This window comes from Macaca fascicularis, chromosome 16 (assembly GCF_037993035.2).
Source record: "Macaca fascicularis isolate 582-1 chromosome 16, T2T-MFA8v1.1".
Lineage (NCBI taxonomy): Eukaryota > Metazoa > Chordata > Mammalia > Primates > Cercopithecidae > Macaca > Macaca fascicularis.
This window is the reverse complement of record NC_088390.1, coordinates 19,347,971-19,369,392: the sequence shown is the minus strand read 5'-3', so window position 1 is coordinate 19,369,392 and position 21,422 is coordinate 19,347,971. Positions and strand designations below refer to the sequence as shown.

At 42.3% G+C, this 21,422-nt stretch overlaps 1 protein-coding gene across 3 annotated transcripts in view; it reads right to left on the bottom strand.

The window, feature by feature from the left end:
- Nucleotides 1-21,422, bottom strand: part of LOC141406927 (multidrug and toxin extrusion protein 2-like) — a 41,698-nt gene that overhangs the window by 8,496 nt on the left and 11,780 nt on the right. Inside the window, exons 6-8 of one of the 3 annotated variants that reach the window (XM_074018806.1) lie at nucleotides 17,125-17,238; nucleotides 15,378-15,445; nucleotides 7,523-7,696 (exon numbers count right to left, since the gene is read on the bottom strand). In XM_074018806.1, coding sequence (XP_073874907.1) covers nucleotides 7,667-7,696; nucleotides 15,378-15,445; nucleotides 17,125-17,238 — 212 coding nt within the window. In that variant the 3' untranslated portion in view covers nucleotides 7,523-7,666. Of the gene's footprint in view, nucleotides 1-7,522; nucleotides 7,697-10,716; nucleotides 10,852-15,377; nucleotides 15,446-17,124; nucleotides 17,239-21,422 lie in introns of those variants that run through there. The other 2 variants (XM_074018808.1, XM_074018805.1) reach the window with 2 other exon arrangements.

The window sequence follows — 21,422 nt, the reverse complement described above, 5'->3', positions numbered from 1 at the left end:
GTGGCATATCACACAATAAACTATTCAGCCAGAGAAAGGAATCAAGTTTTGAGAGACATGCTGCAACATAGAGGAATCGCAGGCTGGGCATGGTAGCTCACACCTGTAATCCCAGCACTTTGGGAGGCTGAGGTGGGCAGATCACGAGGTCGGGAGTTCAAGACCAGCCTGACCAACATGGTGAAACCCCGTCTCTACTAAAAATACAAAAATGAGCCGGGCATGGTGGCACACACCTGTAGTCCCAGCTACTCAGGAGGCTGAGGCAGGAGAATCGCTTGAACACAGGAGGTAGAATTTGCAGTGAACTGAGATTGTGCCACTGCACTCTAGCCTGGGTGACAGAGCCAGACTGCGTCTCAGAAAAAAAAAAAAAAGCTATGGAGTTGAAAAGTACCATAACTGAAGTGAAAAAATTCACTAGAGGGCTCAAGAGTAGATTTGAGCTGGCAAAAGACAGAATCAGCAAACTTAAAGATAGGATAATTGAGATTAGTCTGAGGAACAGAAAAAAAAGGTAAGAAAAGTGAACACAGATGTAGGGACCTAGGAAACACAATCAAGTATACCAACATACAAATAATGGAAGTCTCAGAGGTGAGGAGAGAAAGAAAAAAACATAAAAATATTTGAAGAAAGAATAACTGAAAATGTCCCAAATTTGATGAAAGATATGAATCTATATATTCAAGAGGCCCAACAAACACCAAGTAGGGTGAATTTGAGGAGGGGCAAGGTCATTTGCTGACTGTAATGATGGAAGGTGGTAGGGAGGGGTCAGTGGTTTTAAAAGAGTGGAGAAGGTTTAACATGGGTTGCAGAGATGGACAGTGACATGACTAAACAAAGGCAGGGCAGGGTGCTGAGGGTCTAATTATGGTTAATGGTCGTAAGTTTCTAGTGTAACCAATATGAAGTGATCGGCTATTAGTACAGAAAATGTGCAACTGGGTTCCTCCAGGATGGAGTTCTGTCATGTAGAAGGGTCAAAAGAATTCAGGTTACTGGCAAAAGAGTTACTAAAATGATGAACCATACTGACGAAGCTACATAAGGAAGGAAGTAAAGGCAGGAATGTAGTGGATTGAGAAAGAGTTGTCAACTGACTGGGAGGCCCAAGTGACTGAAGAAATCTCTTAAGCAGACATAGCAATGAAAGTATGCTGGAAGGATTAGAGATGTGGCCAGTTAAAGGGCTGAAGGTAGAACAGTTATATGCAATGAAAAAGCCCAAAGTATGATTATGGAGTGTGTGCCTGAGGTGGGGCAGAGAACGTTACTGGAGTGAGGACTGGGGAATTGAGGTGAGGGACTGGGGCATTGAATGTCTTCATCTCTATGGATGCTGAGTTCACACAGGATGCTGAGTTCACATAGGATGCTGGTAAGACTTGGGGTTAGAAAGACTGTATGAAGGTGCTAGAGTTTTACATAAGAGAGGAGGAAATGAAGATATAAAAGTATATATCACATGTATAGGGGCCACTAGCTGGAAAGGATAGGAAATACTGTCACTGGAAAAATTAGACACCAAAAATGTTAAGATGACTGAAAAATAAGAAAAAACAGTGGGTCCAAATGTAGAATTCTGCACTTGGGCTCAGGAGGACAACCACACAAAGGGAGGGTGGTGATGCTGTGGCTGGTCAGTGGCACACTGCCAGGTCATGTGGTATAGCCATCAAAAACTTAGTACTTCCCTAAAAGTCTAACAGGTTCTGCTCTAATGGAAATGGTTCTGCTCTAAATGGTTCTGTTTGTACTACGGACACTGCCTTCAGGCTTGCATGAATTCAAGATGAAGAGAGTAGAGACTCGAAATCACATTCCATGAAAAATGACTGAAGAAATTACAAATGTTTACCATGAAGATCCTGTGGAGCATGAGCCATCATAAAAACACCCGTAGGGCAGTAACTGAAAAACGGACAGACTCTCCTACAGGATCATAAGCCCAACAGCTGGTATCAGTGGGTGAAAGTTATGGGTAGGAAAGGTAGGTTTCAGTTCAAAAGAAAAGTGTTCTGAGAATCAAAGCTGCATTGGGAGGTAGCAAGTTCCTCATCAGTGAGGTAATTAAGTGTAAACTGGACAGCCTGGCAAGGATGTTCTGGAGGAATACCAAGGTCAGATTGGTGATTACATCAAATACCCTTTTAGACCCCTTTAATATGAAGATTTTATTAAATGTGGAAAGTTTTTTGTCATTATTTCTTTTAAAAAAATTATTCTGCCCCTCTTCTCTCTCCTCTGCTTTGGGAACTACGATTATATGCTTTTTAGGCCACTCACAGATTGCTCATTTTCATTTTTTTCAGTCTTTTTTCTCTCTACATTTTATTTAGGATGTTTACCATTGCTTTATCTTTAAATTCACTAATCTTTTCTTCTACAGTGTCTAATCTGCTGTTAATGTCAACCAATGTATTTTCATCTCAGACTTTTTGTTTCATCTCTGGCAATTCAATTTGGTTTTCTTTTTGTAAATTTGATGTCTCACTTTAACATACTCCATGTTATTCTCTGTTTTCTTAAAGATTAAACAAAATTATAGAAACCATTTAATATTCCTGAGTAGTAATTCTATCTGTTCATTTCTGGGTCAGTTTCTATTGATTGATGTTTCTCTTTATTATGGATCTTAGTTTGTTGTTTCTTTGTATGCCTGGTAATTATTAATTGTATGCCAGACATTGTGATTTTACTTTGTTGGGTACTACATATTCTTGTACTATTTTAAATACACTTGAGCTTTGATACAGTTAAGTTCTGTATCAAAGAACAGAACTTTTATAATAAAACATTTTTAAGCATACATAAAATTTTAAAATAAAATGGAAAAATTTGTCACAGTCACAACTGATAGAAAACTAATAAACTTCTAGTTATAAAGAACTCATATAAATTGAAAAGAAAAATAAACCCCAGACTGATAAACAGGCAACAGATATAAACAGATAAAAGATAATTAAAAGAAAAACTAGTCAAATATAGTCAACCTCACTAATAAAAAAAATTGAAATTAAGTACCCATTTTTCATATACTGAGCTAGCAAAGATTTTTTGAAATACTTGTTTCTGATTTAGGATTCTAGTCTCAAGGATCAAATTCTGTGTAAAGATATTCAGTGAATCAATTATAGGTGATAGTGAAAAACTAGACACATGAAAAGTCCAATGACAATGAAGTAATTAGGTGAACAGTGTGTCAGTCAGGTACTGATTATACAGAGACAATTGGATTTTAACATTATTTTCAGGAAGTGCCTTTATAAATATAAGAAACATGTTTGTGTGGTAATGTTAAGTAAAAAAACAGAACACAGCTGAGACAAAAACACTGCAAAGAGATTGGAAGTGAGGGTGGGGAGATTTGAGAGTCTATCTTTGGGAAATTGTGTGTATTTTCCTTTAGTGTGATTATACATATTTGAGATTCAATTCTACTGTCTTATATTGTATTATTATAATGCCTTCTTTTTACTTTTTATCTTCATTTTCACTGCTTTATGTTAGATTGTTTTCTTAGTTTCCTTTTGATTTCTACTGATTTATAAATTATGTATTCTATTTCTTCCCTTTTGGTTATTCCCTTAAAATGGCAACATGCATACATAACTTAAAAACTTTGTCAATCACTATATCCTACCCTCTTCCCTGATAATATCTAGATGGCTTTAACTAAGAGAACCTTCTCCCAATCTTACCTTTTATTGCTGTACATATTTTATTTCTACTTTATTTTTGTACTGTGTGAATTATCCTATTATTTTTTAAAATTTAAATTCAAAGCAAGTTTCAATATATCCATATTTACCAATTTTGTTGCCATTATTTGGACATCAGTGGTTTTTTTTTTTTTTTTTCCATGAATGCTCTATAAATAAATGGTGATGCCTCTCAGTATTTGCTGGAAAATGTCTTTTAATTTGCCCGCTTTTGAGAACAATAGTGTAGCTGGATGAGGAGTAACATTATTCTCTCAGCATTTTGATGATATTATTTCACTGTCTTCTGGTTTTTATTGTTGTTGTTGATGTGTGAATCCTCCAACTTTCTTCTTTCACAAGATTGTTCCGACTATCCTGGGTCCCTTGCATCTCCATGAGTTTTAGGATGTATTTTCCAATCCGCAAGAAGGGGGCCTATTTAAAGTTTGATAGGGCTTGCCCTGAATCTCTGTAGATCAATTTAGGGTATATTTAACAATTTTAAGGCTTCCAGTCCATTACCATGGGAAATTTTTATTTATGTTTTTAATGTCTTTTAATACTGACAAGTCTTGCATTCCTTTGATTGAATTTATTCCTAAGTATTTTATTCTTTTTGGTACTTTTGTGAATGGAAGTGTTTTCTTAATTTCATTTTCAGGTTGTCTATTGCTAGTGGATAGAAATTCAACTGATTTTTGTGTATTGATCTTGTATCTTACAACCCTGCTGAACTCATTTATTAGCTCTAATAGTTTTAGTTTTGTGTATGTATGGATTCCTTAGGGTTTTATAAATGAACGATCATGTCACACTCAAATAGGATAGATTAACTTCTTCCCTTACAAGCTGGATGTCTTTTCTTTCTTTTTCTTGTCTCATCACCCAGGATAGAATCTCCAGTACAATGCTCATTAGATCTGTGAATATTAAGATTCATCCCTTACTTCAAGTGTCTTTTGTCAAATATCTGAATACTACATCTCCACCAGTTTCCTACTCTTTTCCTTGGAATTTCTATCAGATAAATAATGACCTAGGTCGGGTGCAGTGACTCATGCCTGTAGTCTCAGCACTTTGGGAGGCTGCGGCGGGTGACCACCTGAGGTCAGGCGTTCGAGACCAACCTGGCCAACATGGTGAAACTTCATCTCTATTAAAAATACAAAAATTAGCTGGGAGTGGTGGCAGGTGCCTGTAATCTCAGCTACTCAGGAGGCTGAGGCAGGAGAATTGCTTAATCCTGGGAGGCGGAAGTTGCAGTGAGCCGAGATTGCGCCACTGCACTCCAGCCTAGACGACAGAGTGAAACTCTGTCTCAAAAAAAAAAAAAAAAAAAAAAACACACAACAAGAAAACACCTAGATCTTGCATACATTCCATCTCTTTACATATCTTTTATTCTGGGGAATTTCCACAAATCTATCTTCAAGTTCATTATTTACTCTTTTGGTTATAACTAATCTGTAGTTTAGTCTACCAAGTATTAGATGTCAATGGATATATTTTTTACTTCTGGGTTCTCTGTGGTCCTTTTTCCAATATTGTTCTTTTGGTTTCAATTCCTTCTTTTATGTCTAATGATTTTTTTTTTTTTTTGAGATGAGTTTTGCTTTTGTTGCCCAGGCTGGAATGCAATGGCATGATCTCAGCTCGCTGCAACCTCCATCTCCGGGGTTCAAGGGATTCTCCTGTCTCAGCCTCCCAGGTAGCTGGGATTACAGGCGCTTGCCACCATGCCTGGCTAATTTTTGTATTTTTAGTAGAAATGGGGTTTCATATTGGTCAGGCTGGTCTCGAACTCCTGACCTCGTGATCCACCCACCTCAGCCTCCCAAACTGCTGGGATTACAGGTGTGAGCCATCATGCCCAGCCTTTATGTCTAATGATTTTAAACATAATTTTCTATTCTCTTTCTGATTATGATACCATTATTGCAAATTCTGAACTTTAATTTTCCTGTTAGTTGTATGTGTTAACTCTTGTTCATGGTGGATTACTTCTTTACATTTTATAATTTTTACTGTAAGCTCACCACTAACAGGGCTTGTTTAGCTGTTAGTGGTGTTGCTGTTAGTGTTAGGGAATAATGAAGAATTGTTGCCTCACTGTCTCTAACAAAACAGACTGTGACAAGAAACAGAAAGTAGAAGGTGGTTACCAGGGTCTGGGGAAGGAAGATGAGAGTTGTTTAATGAGTACACGATTTCAGTTTTGCAAGATGAAAAGTTCTGGAGACTGGTTGCACAACAATGTGAATACAGTTACCACTACTGAACTGTACACTTAAAAATGATTAAGGAGGAGGCCGGGCGCGGTGGCTCACACCTGTAATCCCAGCACTTTGGGAGGTTGAAGTGGGCGAATCGCCTGAGGTCGGGAGTTTGAGACCAGCTTGACCAACATGGAGAAACCCTGTCTCTGCTAAAAATACAAAATTAGCCAGGCGTGGTGGTGCATGCTTATAATCCCAGCTACTCGGGAGGCTGACGCAGGAGAATTGCTTGAACCCGGAAGGTAGAGGTTGCGGTGAACTGAGATCACACCATTGCACTCCAGCCTGGGCAACAAGAGCGAAACTCCATCTCAAAAAAAAAAAAAAAAAAAAAAAAAAGATTAAGGAGGCAAGGCACGGTGGCTCATGCCTTTAATCCCAGCACTTTGGGAAGCCGAGGCAGGTGGATCATCTGATGTCAGGAGTTTGAGACCAGTCTAGCCAACATGGCAAAACCCTATCTCTACTAAATATACAAAACTTAGCTGGGCGTGGTGGCAGGCGCCTGTAATCCAAACTACTTGGGAGGCTGAAGCAGAAGAATTGCTTGAGCCCAGGAGGCAGAGACTGCAGTGAGCCAAATCACACCACTGCAGTCCAGCCTGGGAGACAGAGCAAGACTCTGTCTCAAAAAAAAAAAAAAAAAAAAAAAAATGTTAAGGAAGCCAAGTGCAGTGGCTCATGCCTGTAATCCCAGCACTTTGGGAGGCTGAAGTGGGAGGATCACTTGAGCTCAGGAGTTCAAGACCAGCCTGGGCAACATGGTGAAACCCATCTCTACAAAAAAATACACAAGTTAGCCAGGCATGGTGGCTGGCTATTATATGTATGTCGTCCACATACATATAAGCACATACGGAAAATTCCTTAATTAACTATCATACATCTACTATTAATGGCCCCTAAAACAGAAGAAACACCTGCCAAGTGGAATGAGATGACGGTTAGATCTACAGAGTCTCCTGCATGTGTTAGGTTTCCTGCTAAAAGGAGATCAAGCCAGTTCCAGCACCGGCTTCTGCTGTTGAGGATGCAAGTAAGAGTAGGAAAGAGATGGGGAGAAGTCAGAAGCTCATATTATTTATTTATTTATTTATTTATTTATTTATTTATTTATTTTTTGAGACAGAGTCTCGCTCTGTCGCCCAGGCTGGCGTGCAGTAGCCGGATCTCAGCTCACTGCAAGCTCCGCCTCCTGGGTTCACGCCATTCTCCTGCCTCAGCCTCCCGAGTAGCTGGGACTACAGGCGCCCGCCACCTCGCCCGGCTAGTTTTTTGTCTTTTTTAGTAGAGACGGGGTTTCACCGTGTTAGCCAGGATGATCTCGATCTCCTGACCTCGTGATCCGCCCGTCTCGGCCTCCCAAAGTGCTGGGATTACAGGCTTGAGCCACCGCGCCCGGCCTAGAAGCTCATATTATTTATCCGGAGAAATGCCATATCGGGTGCACCAATTATTAGAGGGACTAGCCAGTTGCCGAAACCTCCGATTATGATTCGTATTACCATAAAGAATATTATGACGACTGCGTGGGTGGTAACAATAACGTTGTAGATCTGATCATCTCCTAGCCGAGTTCCTGGTTGGCCTAATTCTGCTCGAATTAGAAGGCTTAAGGCAGTGCCCACTATCCCCACTCCTGCGCCTAATAGCAGGTATAGTGTTCCGATATCTTTGTGGTTAGTTGAAAACAATCAACGACTGATGAACCTAAGTGGGAAAAAGGTAAAATGGCTGAGTAAGCATGAGACTGTAAATCTAAAGACAGAGGTCAAGGCCTCTTTTTACCAGCCCTGAAGTGATTTCTCATGTTGAATTAACAAATTGAAAGGAGCAGCTTCAATCCTGCCGTGGCTTCTGCCACCTTTCTCCCCTCAGCGGTGGGAGAGGTAGATTGAAGCCAATTGATTAGGGTGTTCAGATGTTAACTAAATTTTCGTGGGTTTGAATTCCACCAGCCTAGCCAGGGCTTAGCTTCATTAAAGTGGTGGAAATTCTAAATTTCTAAGTATTAATGGAGAGATGGGTAAGAGGAGGGTAGAAGAAATGGTAAGTGGGGGGAGGAGTAGTACGGGTTTTGTGTTTTCGAATTGTCATTTTATTTTCATGTTATTAGATGTGGAGAATATTGTCACTGAGATGGAATAAATTAGGCATATGTAAACGTACAGGCTGAGTAGGGTTATGGTAGCTATAATGATGGGGGTAATAAGACTATTGCTTTTTGTAAATTCTTGAATAATGACTTATTTAAGTAAAAATCCTGTTAATGAGGGTAAACCTCCTAGGGATAGTAGAATTAGTGGAATTATAGGTGTTAATCATGTTCATTTGTTTCAGGCATGAGATCGTGAAAGAACTGTAGTGCTTATACTCAGGTTGAGTGCTAGAAATGCAGTAGTTGTTAAAGTGAAGTAAATAATCAGGTTTAGAATGGTAATTTGGGGGTCATAAATTAGTACTGCTATTATTCAACCTATGTGAGTAATTGAGGAGTAGGCTAGGATTTTACTCAGTTGTGTCTAAGTTCTCTTCAACTGCCCACTATAATGGATAAGATTGTGATAGATAGGAGGGTGTTCATGTTTATTGATGGGGAAAATTTGAAACATAATCAAGATAGGCGCTAGTTTTTGTCATGTGAGGAGAAGTATGCCAGACATTAGAGAGGTTTCTTGGGTTACCGCTGAGACCTAGAAGTGAAAGGGTGCTATTCCTAGTTTTATTACTAGGGCCATTATTATTGTTAAGGATGAAAATTGATTACTAGTGTTTATTCTTTTTCATTGTCCGGAGGACAGGTTATTGGAAAGGATACCCATCATGAGAATTATAGATGTGGTTGTTTGTGTAAGGAAGTATTTGGTGGCTGCTTCTGTAGAGCGGGGATTTATTTTTTTTAATTAAGATTGGGGTAAAAGCTAGTATGTTTATTTCTCGGCCTATTCAGATGAGAAATCAGTGTGAGCCCAGCATTGTGATAAGAGTTTCTCTGAAAATAGTAGGGTAGATAATAAGTTGAGCTAATGGATTAATTGGCACGGGAAGGGTATGACCAACATTTTCGGGGTATGGGCCCGATGGCTTATTTAGCTGACCTTACTTTAAGATGTGGTGTAATAGATAGCATGGAGAATTTTGGATTCTCAGGGGTAGGTTCAATTCCTATCGTTCTAGAAATAAGAGGATTTTAACCTCTATTGTTTACTCTATCAAAGTAATTCTTTTGTCAGACATATGTTCTGTGTTTGAGGTGGAACGCTGGAAATTAGGATAGGCATTGAGATATAACATATGCAGAATGCTAGTTTAAGTGGTAGGAAGTTTTTTCATAGAAGATATATGAGTTGGTCATAGTGGAATCGGGGGTATGCTGTTCGAATTCATAAAAACGGTGGTTAGAAGGAGGGTCTTGGTAATGAAATTTGTGATATAGAGTTCTGGTGAATGAATATATAGTGTGTAGTGCTCCTAGGAAAATAGTAGTAGTTAGGGCATTTATTACGATAATATTCATGTATTCTGCTATAAAGAAGAGGGCAAATGAACCTGCGGCATATTCAATGTTGAAGCCTGAGACTAACTCTGACTCTCCTTCTGTTAGATTAAAAGGGGCTCGGTTAGTGTCTGCTACTGTGGAGATAAATTATATTCTGGCTGGGGGCATGATGGTAGGAGCAGTCAGAGGAATTCTTGCATTGTGATGAGTGCATATAAGTTAAATGAGCCACTTAAGTAGAACTAACAGCAGGATGATGGCTAGGGTGACCTCATATGAAATTGTCTGGGCCACAGCTCGTAATGCACCAATCAGTGCATAATTTGAATTAGATACTCATCCTGATCATAGAATAGACGGTTAGGCTTGATGTGGCTAGTATAAATAGGAGGCTTATATTAAAATTAATTAGAGTATCTGGTATAGGGAGGGGAGTTCACAAGAGGACAGCGATAGAAAGGGCCAGGGTTGGAGCAGTAACATAAAGGGTAATAGCAGATGTTGAGGGCCATAAGGGTTCTTTGGTGAAAAGTTTTATTGCGTCAGGGAGTGGTTGAAGCAGTCCGTAGGGACCTACAAGGTTAGGTCCTTTGCATAGTTGTATATAGCCTGAGATTTTCCGTTCAATGAGTGTAAGGAATGCTATAGCGATTAGAGTAGGAATGATGAGTAGGAGAAGGTGAATTATAGGCCCGTTGTTAAGAAGAGGACTTGAACCTCTGATTATAAAGTTTTAAGTTTTATGCAATTGCTGGACTCTGCCATCTTAACAAACCCTGTTGTTGGGTTGGGTGTGTGATGATCTGTTTGACTGAGATAACATCATCTATGGGGTGAGGGTGCTTTATGAAGTGGGCCCTATTTCTCTTATCCTTTTGTAATAGGAGAAATGTTAAATAGACAGAAACTGACTTGGATTACTCCAATCTGAACTCAGATCATGTAGGATTTTAATCATAAAACAAATGAACCCTTAATAGCGGCTACACCATTATTAGCATGTCCTGATCCAACATCAAGGTCGTAAATCCTATTGTCAATATGAACTCTAGATTAGGATTGTGCTGTTATCCCTAGGGTAACTTATTTGGTTGATCAAATTATTGGGTCAATGTGTATTAACTCGCTTAGACTAGCGCAGTCTTAGTTTAGGTTGTTTGGAGGTTGGATTATGCTCCGAGGTCACCCCAACCAAAATTTTTAATGCAGGGATAGTAGGCTAGGGTCTGTAGGCTTTTTTTGAATTTTTATTTGCATTAATAAATTAAAACTTCATAGGGTCTTCTCTTATATCCACCTCTTCACGGATAAGTCAATTTCACTGATTAAAAGTAAGAGACAGTTGGCCGGGCACAGTGGCTCACGCCTGTAATCAAAAAAAAAAAAAAAATAGTAATAGACAGCTGAACCCTCATGTAGCCATTCATACAAGTCCCTATTTAGGGAACAAGTGATTATGCTGCCTTTGCATGGTCAGGATACCGCAGCTGTTGAACGTATGTCACGGAGCAGGCAGTGCCTCTAATACTGGTAATACTAGAGGTGATGTTTTTGGTAAACAGGCAGGGTAAGATTTGCCGAGTTCCTTTTACTTTTTGTAATCTTTCCTTAGAGCATACCTGTGTTGGATTAACAGTATAAATAATAGGGTGCTTATTAATATTAGGCTTTCAATGGGTTATTCCGATCTGATGTAAGCTTATGCAATGGAGAATATCTTCATGTTACTTACATTAACATTATTGCTTCTATTAAGTAATAGATTAGTCCAATGTGATGTTAGGAGTTCAGTAGAGTGATTAGAATTTAAGATAGATAGGCCAGGCGCGGTGGCTCAAGCCTGTAATCCCAGCACTTTGGGAGGCCAAGACGGGCGGATCACAAGGTCAGGAGATCGAGACCATCCTGGCTAACACGGTGAAACCCCGTCTCTACTAAAAAATACAAAAACCTAGCCGGGCGAGGTGGTGGGCGTCTGTAGTCCCAGCTACTAGGGAGGCTGAGGCAGGAGAATGGCGTGAACCCGGGAGGCAGAGCTTGCAGTGAGCTGAGATCCGGCCACTGCACTCCAGTCTGGGCGACAAAGCGAGACTCTGTCTCAACAAAAAGAAAAAAAAAAAAAAAAAAAAAAAGAATTTAAGATAGATAGATGTTGAGCTTGAATGCTTTCTTAATTGGTGGCTGCTTTTGGGCTAACTGTGGTGGTAATATTTTTTACTCTCTGTTGGAAGGCTGTTTCCTATGGTTTAAAGAGCTATCCCTCTTTAGATTAACAGTTAAACTTTTTTTTTTTTTTTTTTTTTTTTTGAGATGGCGTCTCGCTCTGTCACCCAGGCCGGAGTGCAGTGGTGTGATCTTGGCTCACTGCAAGCTCCGCCTCCTGGGTTCACGCCATTCTCCTGCCTTGGCCTCCCTAGTAGCTGGGACTATAGGCACCCGCCACCTTGCCCCAGCACGCCTAGCTAATTTTTTGTATTTTTAGTAGAGACGGGGTTTCACCATGTTACTCAGGATGGTGTCGGTCTCCTGACCTCGTGATCCGCCTGTCTCGGCCTCCCAAAGTGCTGGGATTACAGGCGTGAGCCACTGCACCCGGCCTACTCTACAACCTTTTTAGGGTTTGCTGAAGATGGCGGTATACAGGCCGGGGGCAAGAAGTGGTGAGGTGTATCGGGGTTTATAGATTATAGAATAGGCTCCTCTAGAGGGATATAAAGCACCACCAAGTCCTTTGAGTTTTAAGCTGTTGCTTGTAGTATTCTGGCGAATGGTTTTGTTAATGTAACTATTAATTAGAGTTTAGGGCTAAGCATAGTGGGGTATCTAATCCCAGCATGGGTCTTAGCTATTGTATCTTCAGGGTATTAAAGCCACTTTCCTAGTATATTTTATTTCAGCTGGAGTTTGTTACAACTTAGATGGAGTTTAGCTTTATTGAGGCCAGACCTTAAACACTCTTTACGCAGAGTTCTATTAACTTGGGTTAATCGTATGGCCACGGTGGCTGGCACGAAATTGACCAACCCTAGATATCAGCATAAACTTTCACTTATTAATAATGATTTATCATTGCTGTTTCCCATGGGAGTGTGGTTGAGCAAAGTGTTTTGAGCTGCATTTATGCGTGCTTGATACCTGCTTCTTTTGATCTGGGTGATCTAGAAGGCATTTTTCATGGGGGCGTGGGTGCTTGCATGTATAATCTTACTAAAAGCTAATAGAAAGGCCAGGACCAAACCTATCTGTTTATGGGGTTGTGCAGGCCCATCTAGACATTTTCAGTGTCTTGCTTTGAATAATTAAGCTACATTAACTGCATAAATACTTATGTAAAATTAAAATATGAGAAGGAAAGAAGTAAGTATAAATAGTCGTTTACAGTTCTGGGAATTCAGGGTCTTTAAAGTTGAGTTAGCAGAGGTTTGGCTGAGAGGACCACTCATAATTCGGACATAATTGATTTAGGGTATGGTGTATGGGGTAGCACTTTCAGAGGGGTACGCTCAAGGTATTATATCAGTATTAGGGTGGAAATTTAGTGATTGTATTTGTTATATAAAATGGAGGCTTAATTTAGTAGGAGGATCTTAAGATTTTTAGGAAAATGACATCCATCGAGGGGCGGCTGTTGGGGTATTCATGGTTAAAATATGATTTCTGGGCTCTGACTGGGTTGCATTTTAGTCTCTTGTTTTTGCGGATTTAATGGAAATCGTTCTTGAAAGTGAGCGGACATGCGTGAGCATACGTGCCTATTGATTAATTGTTATGTCTTTCAAGCATGAATTAATTGATACCTTATGCTTATTATGCCAGCCTGGAATATTCAATATAAGCTCAGCTTCTACAATTGATTTAGCAGGAATCAAATCCAAGTTCATCTATGGCGGATTCGGAGGGGACTAGGCCTTACGCAATGGTGAGTGACAGCATCCCCCAAAGTTAAAAATACGAAATGCAAGACAGCGCTCCCGTGACTGGTTAATAGGGTGGTAGTCATTAGTCCATCGAGATGTCTTATTTAAGGGGAACATGTGGGTGATCTTAGTTTTATGGCCCTGAAGTAAGAACCAGATGCCAGGTATAGTTTCAGGACAGTCGCCCCCACGTGTTATGGGCCTGGAATGAGGAGGGTAGCACTCCCCAGCGGGATGATGATTTCTCGGAGGCTGGTAGATTAAGAGACCAAAACCTGGCAGGGATATCCATGTTGACAAGAGATTTCTTGACTGAAATGTGCCATGTCCAATGAACGAATATATGCACTATGCAATATTAAGAATTTCTAGTACGGATCAATATTCGTATGGATCAGGTTTTGTTGTACAGTCAATAATAGTATATATACGCATATATATGTGTACATATACATACAAACACACACACACACACACACACACACACAAATGGCCCATAATTCCACTGCTGAGATGGCCTCAGTTGACCTTTTAAAAACAAAACAAACAAGAAACAAACAAAACAAAGGGGATATCTGCACTGGGTTGGGACATTCAAAAAGCATCAAAAGGCAAACAGGTATTACTGCTACAGTTGCTCAAGCCAGAAACTCTGCAGTCTGTGACCCTTCTCCTTCACTGTCTTGCATTCCACAACCAAACCCTGATCATAACCTGTCGATTCTGCCTCTACACATAACTGATCCACCCCCTTCTCTCCTCCCCCACCAGCAGCCTCCTGCTTGTTCCCCTGGACGATTCCAACAGCCTTCTTCGCCATCCCAACTCCCACCCACACCTGTGTCCCTCTAAGCCCACTTCTACGTGGCACCAAGAATGGCTGTTTCCTTCTGGAGCCTACAGGCCCTGCATGCTGCCTCCAGCCTCCCTCTACCCTCCTCTCCTCACTAACCCTTCACCTCTTCCACGCCAGGTGCTTGGACCCATTGCAGAGCCTTGGCCCAGGCTGAGCAGTTGGTTCCTGCGCACAGACTCCCAAGCTGGCTCCTCTCATCCTTCAAGTCTCAGCTTAAACAGCAATAAAGAAAGACCGTTCCTGACTACCCAAGCCAAAAAGGTGTCATCTCGGTTTTCATGCATCTCAGTCCTACTTTTGCTTTGTTTTTGTTTTTGTTTTGAGATGGAGTTTCACTTTTGTCACCCAGGTTGGAGGGCAGTGGCGCAATCTCAGCTCACTGCAACCTCCACTTCCCAGGTTCAAGCAGTTCTCCTGCCCAGACTCCTGAGTAGCTGGGATTACAGGCGCGCACCACCACACCCAGCTAATTTTTGTATTTTTAATAGAGACAGGGTTTCACCATGTTGGTCCAGCTGGTCTTGAACTCCTGACCTCAGGTGATCTGCCCTCCTCAGCCTCCCAAAGCGCTGGGATTACAGGCGTGAGCCACCGCACCTGGCCCTGCTTTTGCTTTTAAATGTTACCTATCACATACATTTACGACGCTCTCACTCATCCATGTACTTGCTTCATCTCTGTCTCCCTATTGGGCCATGAGCCACAGAGGGCAGGAGCTGACCCCATCTCACACCCCACTGCATCCTAGCACCAGCTCCACGTCGGGCAAACATATGTGCCAGGCGTCGTGGTGAGTGTTGCATATGCATTCTCATTCAGTCTTCACCTGCAACCTAGGTTGTTTCCCCCCCCTCCCCATTTTGTATAGGAGGAAACTAAAGCTTGGAAAGGTTAAGTAACAAGCCCAGGTCACACAGTTGGGGAACGACGTGGCCAGGACAGCTCCGTGTGTCTGGCCCCGTCTATGCTGTCCCCACTGCACTGTCCTCTCTCGCTTGTGCTGCCTGGTTCCTCCCTTCCCATGGTGCACATCTGCTGAGTGAATGCAATGACAGTGGCACAGCAGGTTTAAGCAGAGAAGGTGCCAGGTCCCGTCCCGAGTCTCACCCGAGTTCTTACCATGTAGGCCACCAATGCCAGCTCATAGATGATGCCCTGGGCACCGAGCTCCGTCACGTCAATCAGTCCTGAAACGTCAGCACACACAAAACACATTTCAAAAAGTATATAAACATTTTCCTTATGAAACTAGAACTTATTTTAAGAGAACCTAAGAATGCCCTCAAGAAGCATAACTTGGTGGCAGAATTCACCACGTGTGCTGAGAAGCCCAGACATCCTGCCCTGAGCAGTTGCCATGACCATGATCTCAGGCAGCTCAGATGTAACACAGGTTCATTCTACAAATCCCTACTCCACTAGGGAACAAAACATTAGGTTCAAAGTAGAAAAAAGAATGGCCAGGTGCAGTGGCTCACACCTGTAATCCCAGTACTTTGGGGGGCTGAGGTGGCAGGATCACCTGAGCCCAGGAGTTTGAGACCAGCCTGAGCAACATAGTGAGAACCCCATCTCTACAAAAAAAAAAAAAATCCCAAAAAATTAGTTGGGCATGGTGGCACACTCCTGTAGTCCCAGCTACTCAGGAGGCTGAGGCCGGAGGATCACTTGAGCCCAGAAGGTCGAGGCTGTAGTGAGCCCTGATGGCACCACTGCACTCCAGCTTGGGTGATGGACTGAGACCCTACCCCACCCCCAAAAAGCAAAAGAAAGTGAGGCTGTAAGAGTTGCAAGTCACCCCCTAGAGAGACATGGGGTCACATGGTGGGAGGGGAGGCGGAGGCTGCAGAACTCTACAGATAGCTGATGGGACTGTTGATGTGTGCGAGTGTCCATAGAAATGGCAACGTTGTCACTGTCACCCTCTGCATCGACTGTTTGTTACTTCACTAATAACAAAATGGCTAAGGTAAATATCTACGGCAAAAACGATTACGGTTCCAACAGAAACATAGGCCATGGCTAAAACAGGGCTGAATCAGTCGCCCTGTGTACATACAACTCTTAGAAATTTGGGAGGCAGAGGCAGGAGAATGGCATAAACCCGGGAGGCGGAGCTTGCAGTGAGCTGAGATCCGACCACTGCACTCCAAGCCTGGGCGACAGAGCCAGACTCCATCTCAAAAAAAAAAAAAAAGAAAAAGAAATTTGGCTTGGGCTGGTGCGGTGGCTCATGCCTGTAATCCCAGCACTTTGGGAGGCCAAGGCAGGTGGATCACTCGAGGTCAGGAGTTCCAGACCAGCCTGGCCAACATGGTGAAACCCCATCTCTACCAAAAATACAAAAATTAGCCAGGCATGGTAGTGCATGGCTATAGTCTCAGCTACTTGGGAGGCTAAGGCAGGAGAATCGCTTGAACTAGGGAGGCAGAGGGTGCAGTGAGCCGAGATTGCGCCACTGTACGCCAGCCTGGGTGACAGAGCGAGTCTCTGTCTCAAAAAAATAAATAAATAAAAATTAAAAACCAATTTGACTTGATGCCTGGCCAAAGTCAGCTGAGGCACAAGCTACTTCATGAGGCCTGGGGTCGGGCTTTTGTTCCTTCAGTTCGTGACCTCTGGCAAACCTCTGACCAGCAGCTTCCCTTTCCTCACTTACAAAATGACGGGTGCTGCAGTAGAGCCAAAACCCCACCCAGCCTGAGTCTGCTAACGATGGGATGAGGGCTTAAACCTATATTGAAAACCTCCATGAGAGCCTAATGAAATGAGGCAGGACAAAGCAGCAAAGCTGGAGTTTCCTGGGAATCTCTGGAGACCTGACTGGCCGGGCTGAGGACAGCTTTCGGCCGGACTGCTGACAAACCTGCAAGGAAGTTTCCGATCTCAAAGGTCCACCGCTCAATGCACACCATGAACATACTGGGAATAACCAGGCAGATGTAGGAGCCCCACTCCTGGAAGCACTCCCTTGTCCAACCTAGGGAACAGGAAAGAAAACAGGCGTTTGCTTTTCAACAGTCTCTGGCACCAACAATTCTGTTTCACATACCCGTACCCCGCAAATGGCCAGAGACTAGGTGCAACCTCAGTTCTCCAACAAAGTATAAAGATGCCAAACGGGTTGAGATGGCAGGCCCTAAGCTGGCAAGACTCAGTAGATGCCCTTTCACCCACACATTCTACTCCCGGGCATAAATGGCAGAGGGATTTTTGTAGACCTCTGTAAAAACACATGTAGAAAGCCAGGCGCGGTGGCTCACGCCTGTAATCCCAGCACTTTGGGAGGCCAAGGTGGGTGGATCACGAGGTCAGGAGTTCAAGACCAGCCTGGCCAACATGGTGAAACCCCGTCTATACTAAAGATACAAAAAATTAGCCGGGTGTGGTGGCACACGCCTGTAAATCCCAGCTACTCAGGAGGCTGAGGCAGGAGAATCGCTTGAACTCGGGAGGCGGAGGTTTCAGTGAGCTGAGATCGCACCACTGCATTCCAGCCTGGGCAACAGGGTGAGACTCCTCTCAAAAAAAAAAAAAAAAAAAAGACATGTAGAATATTCACTGTGGCAGACATTAGTTGAGGGGTGTGGGAGACAACACGGAACTAGAGGAGTAAAATATGATAGATGTACATTATGATTAAAAGCAAAATTGATGTATATATAGCAATGTGGATATTTAAAATACATAGTGCTCACAGGCAACAAAAGTAAACATAGATAAATTGGACTACATCAAAATAAAAAACTTGTGTGTATCAAAGGACACAATCAGCAGAGTGAAAGGGCAACCCATGGAATGGGAGAAAATATTTGCAAATCATATAAGGATATCTGGATATCATAATGTCCAGAATACATAAAAAAATTTCTATGGCCAGGCGCAGTGGCTCACGCCTGTAATCCCAGCACTTTGGGAGGCCAAGGCGGGTGAATCACCTGAGGTCAGGAGTTCAAGACCAGCCTGGCCAACATGGTAAAGTCCTGTCTCTACTAAAAATACAAAAAATTAGCCAGGCATGGTAGTGGGCGCCTGTGATCCCAGCTACTCAGGAGGCTGAGACAGGAGAATCACCTGAACCTGGGAGGTGGAGGTTGCAGTGAACCGAGATCGCGCTACTGCACTCCAGCCTAGGCAACAGAGCAGGACTCCATCTCAAAACAAAAACAACAACAACATCAGCAACAAAATTCCTACACTCAACAACAAAAAAAGAAGTAACCTGGTTTAAAAAAGGGAGGGCAACAGACTTGAAGAGACATTTCTCCAAAGATGATATATAAATGGTCAACAAATATATGAAAAAATGCTCAACATCAGTAATCTGAAGGAAATGCAAATCAAAACCAAAGTGAGACATCACATCATACCCATTAGGATGGCCACTATCAAAAAACCCAGAAAATAACAACTGTTGGTGAGGATGTGGAGCACTAGACCCCTTGTGCACCGCTGGTGGGAATGGTGCAGCTGATGTGGAAAAACAGTATGATAATTCCTCAAAAAATTAAAAATAGAATCCCCATATGATCCAGTAATTCCGCTTCTGAGTATATGCTCCAAAGAATCAAAAGAAAGGTCTTGAAGAGATATTTGAACACCCATGTTCAAAGCAGTACTATTCACAAAAGCCAAAAGGTTGGAGCAACCCTTGTGTCTATCAGTGCATGAATGGATAAAACAAAGGTGGTATATACATACAATGGAATACAATTCAGCCTTAAAAAGGAAGGGAATTCTGAAATGTGTTAAACAGGGATGAATCTTGAGAACATTATGCTGAGTGGGTGGGTAACAAAACGACAAATACCATATGACCTTCAATTATATGATGAATCAAGAATAGTTAAACTCATAAGAACAGAAAGTAAAATGGTGGCTGCCAGGGGTTCAGGGGCAGGGAGGAATGGGGAGTTGTATAATGAGCACATATTTCAGTTTTGCAAACTGCAAAAGTTCTAGAGGTGGGAGATGGTGATGGCTTTACAACAATGTGAATGGACTTCATGCCACTGACCATACACATAAGAATGGTTAAAATGATAAATTTTGTGTTATGCATATTTTACCACAATTAGAAAAAATATAAAAAGAAAACAATGTGCAAAGTCAGGGGTTAATGAACTTTTTCTGTAAAGGGCCAGATGGTAAATATTTTCTACTTTGCAGGCCAAATGGTCTCTGTGGCAACCACTCAACTTTGCTCTAGCAGCCTAAGAACAGCCATGGGCAACATGTAAGTGATTACACATGGCTGTGTTTCAATAACACTTTATTTAAAAAAACTGGCCGCAAGTTCATGGGTTTGCCAACATCTGTGCTAAGTGAAAAGGTTTACAAAAAAGAAAGAAGTCTAGCCAAGTGTGGTGGCTCACGCCTGTAATCCCAGTACTTTGGGAGGCTGAGGCGGACAGATCACTTGAGGCCAGGAGTTCAAGACCAGCCTGGCCACCATGGGGAAACCCCATCTATACTAAAAATACAAAAATTAGCCAGACATGGTAGTGGGTGCCTGTAATCCCAGCTACTCTGGAGGCTGAGGCAGGAGAATCACTTGAACCTGGGAGGCGGAGGTGGCACTGAACTGAGATCACGCCACCGCACTCCATCCTGGGCAACAGAGCAAGAATCTGAAGAAAAGAGGAGGGAAAAGGAGGGGAGGGGAGGGAAAAGAAGTCTAAACTATAACACTATATTAGGTAAATATAAACATATATATACAGACAAAAAAAATTTTTTTTAAGATGCATATTAAAAGATATATGTCACTGGCTGGGCACGGTGGCTCATGCCTGTAATCCCAGCACTTTGGGAGGCTTAGGCAGGAGGATCAATCGAGGCCAGGAGTTCAAGACCAGCCGGGGCAATATAGTGAAACCCTGTCTCTACTAAAAATAGAAAAATGATCCTGCTGTGGTGGTGCACACCTCTAGTCCTAGCTACTCAGGAGACTGAGGTGGGAGAATCACCTGAGCCTGGGATATGGAGAGTTCAGTGAAGCAAGATTGTGCCACTGCACTCCAGCCTGGGCCACAGAGCAAGACCCTGTCTCAAAAAAAAGTGTGTATATATATATATAAAAATAAACACAGAGAGAGTGCCTTGAGGGAGGAGAATGGAAACTTTGAAATGAAGGTAGAAATACCCTAAAATGGTAAAATGGGACAGGGATAATGGAAGGAATGATGACATCAGCATGCCATGAATGTGAGTATGAGAAACTCAGTGCTTTGCATCTGAGGTTCAGGACTGGAGGGGGAGGGGGAGAAGGGAGGAGTCAGGCATTGAAAAACACCGAGAATTTCTGCAACATAAAAGCAAAGAAGGCACCAAGAGCCAATCGGCAACTTACCTTATCGGGAAGCAATATGGTCTGCTCTAGGAAAGAAGAAGAGCCGGCCCTCACCCCATAACTGCAGACTTGGAAGTGAAGGTTTGAGGGAAGAACAACATGAAGAACAATAGAGAATGAGCTACATGCACTGTGATGGCTACGAATGGTGAGAAGGTGAGAGCGAGTCAAAGCATAGGTCCCAGTGAGCAGGGACTTAGGAGCCAGGAGAGCGGTGTCCCCCATCCTTGTGTAAACGAGGACCAGAAAACCTGCCTGCCGGCCTGCAGTCATGGCACAAGCGCGCTGCCTATCCCAAGCCACTAGCAAAAGGGTCACTGTGCACAGGACAGAGGCCTGAAGCCAGAGCACAGTCACAGTGAGGAAACCCTGAACTAAGACACTGGTTCTAGAGCAAGGATATTTCACAAGACCTGAGCAGATGCAACCCTAAAAAAATGGACGGGGCACACATGCGACGCACAGGAACACAACCCCCTCGAAAGAGAAGGGCACAGACAAAGCCATAAGGAAGTCAGTCAAAACTACGGTCTCAGGTGGCAGGCATCCATCTGACACTGCTGAGTAAACTCGAATACTGTATTTCATCATGTCAATGAGGTCATTATGTGCCGAAAACAGTTTGACAATTAAACTGTGACATAAGATCTTAAGACATCAATTGAAAGATGAATTCCAATTTTAAAGACATTAAAATGGAAAAATTATGAGTCTTAGAATCAACAAAATACAGGTATAGATATGTTCCATGACTCAAGACATAAACAGATATTGAATCTGATACCAGGAAAGAAACTTCACAAAACCAGCAC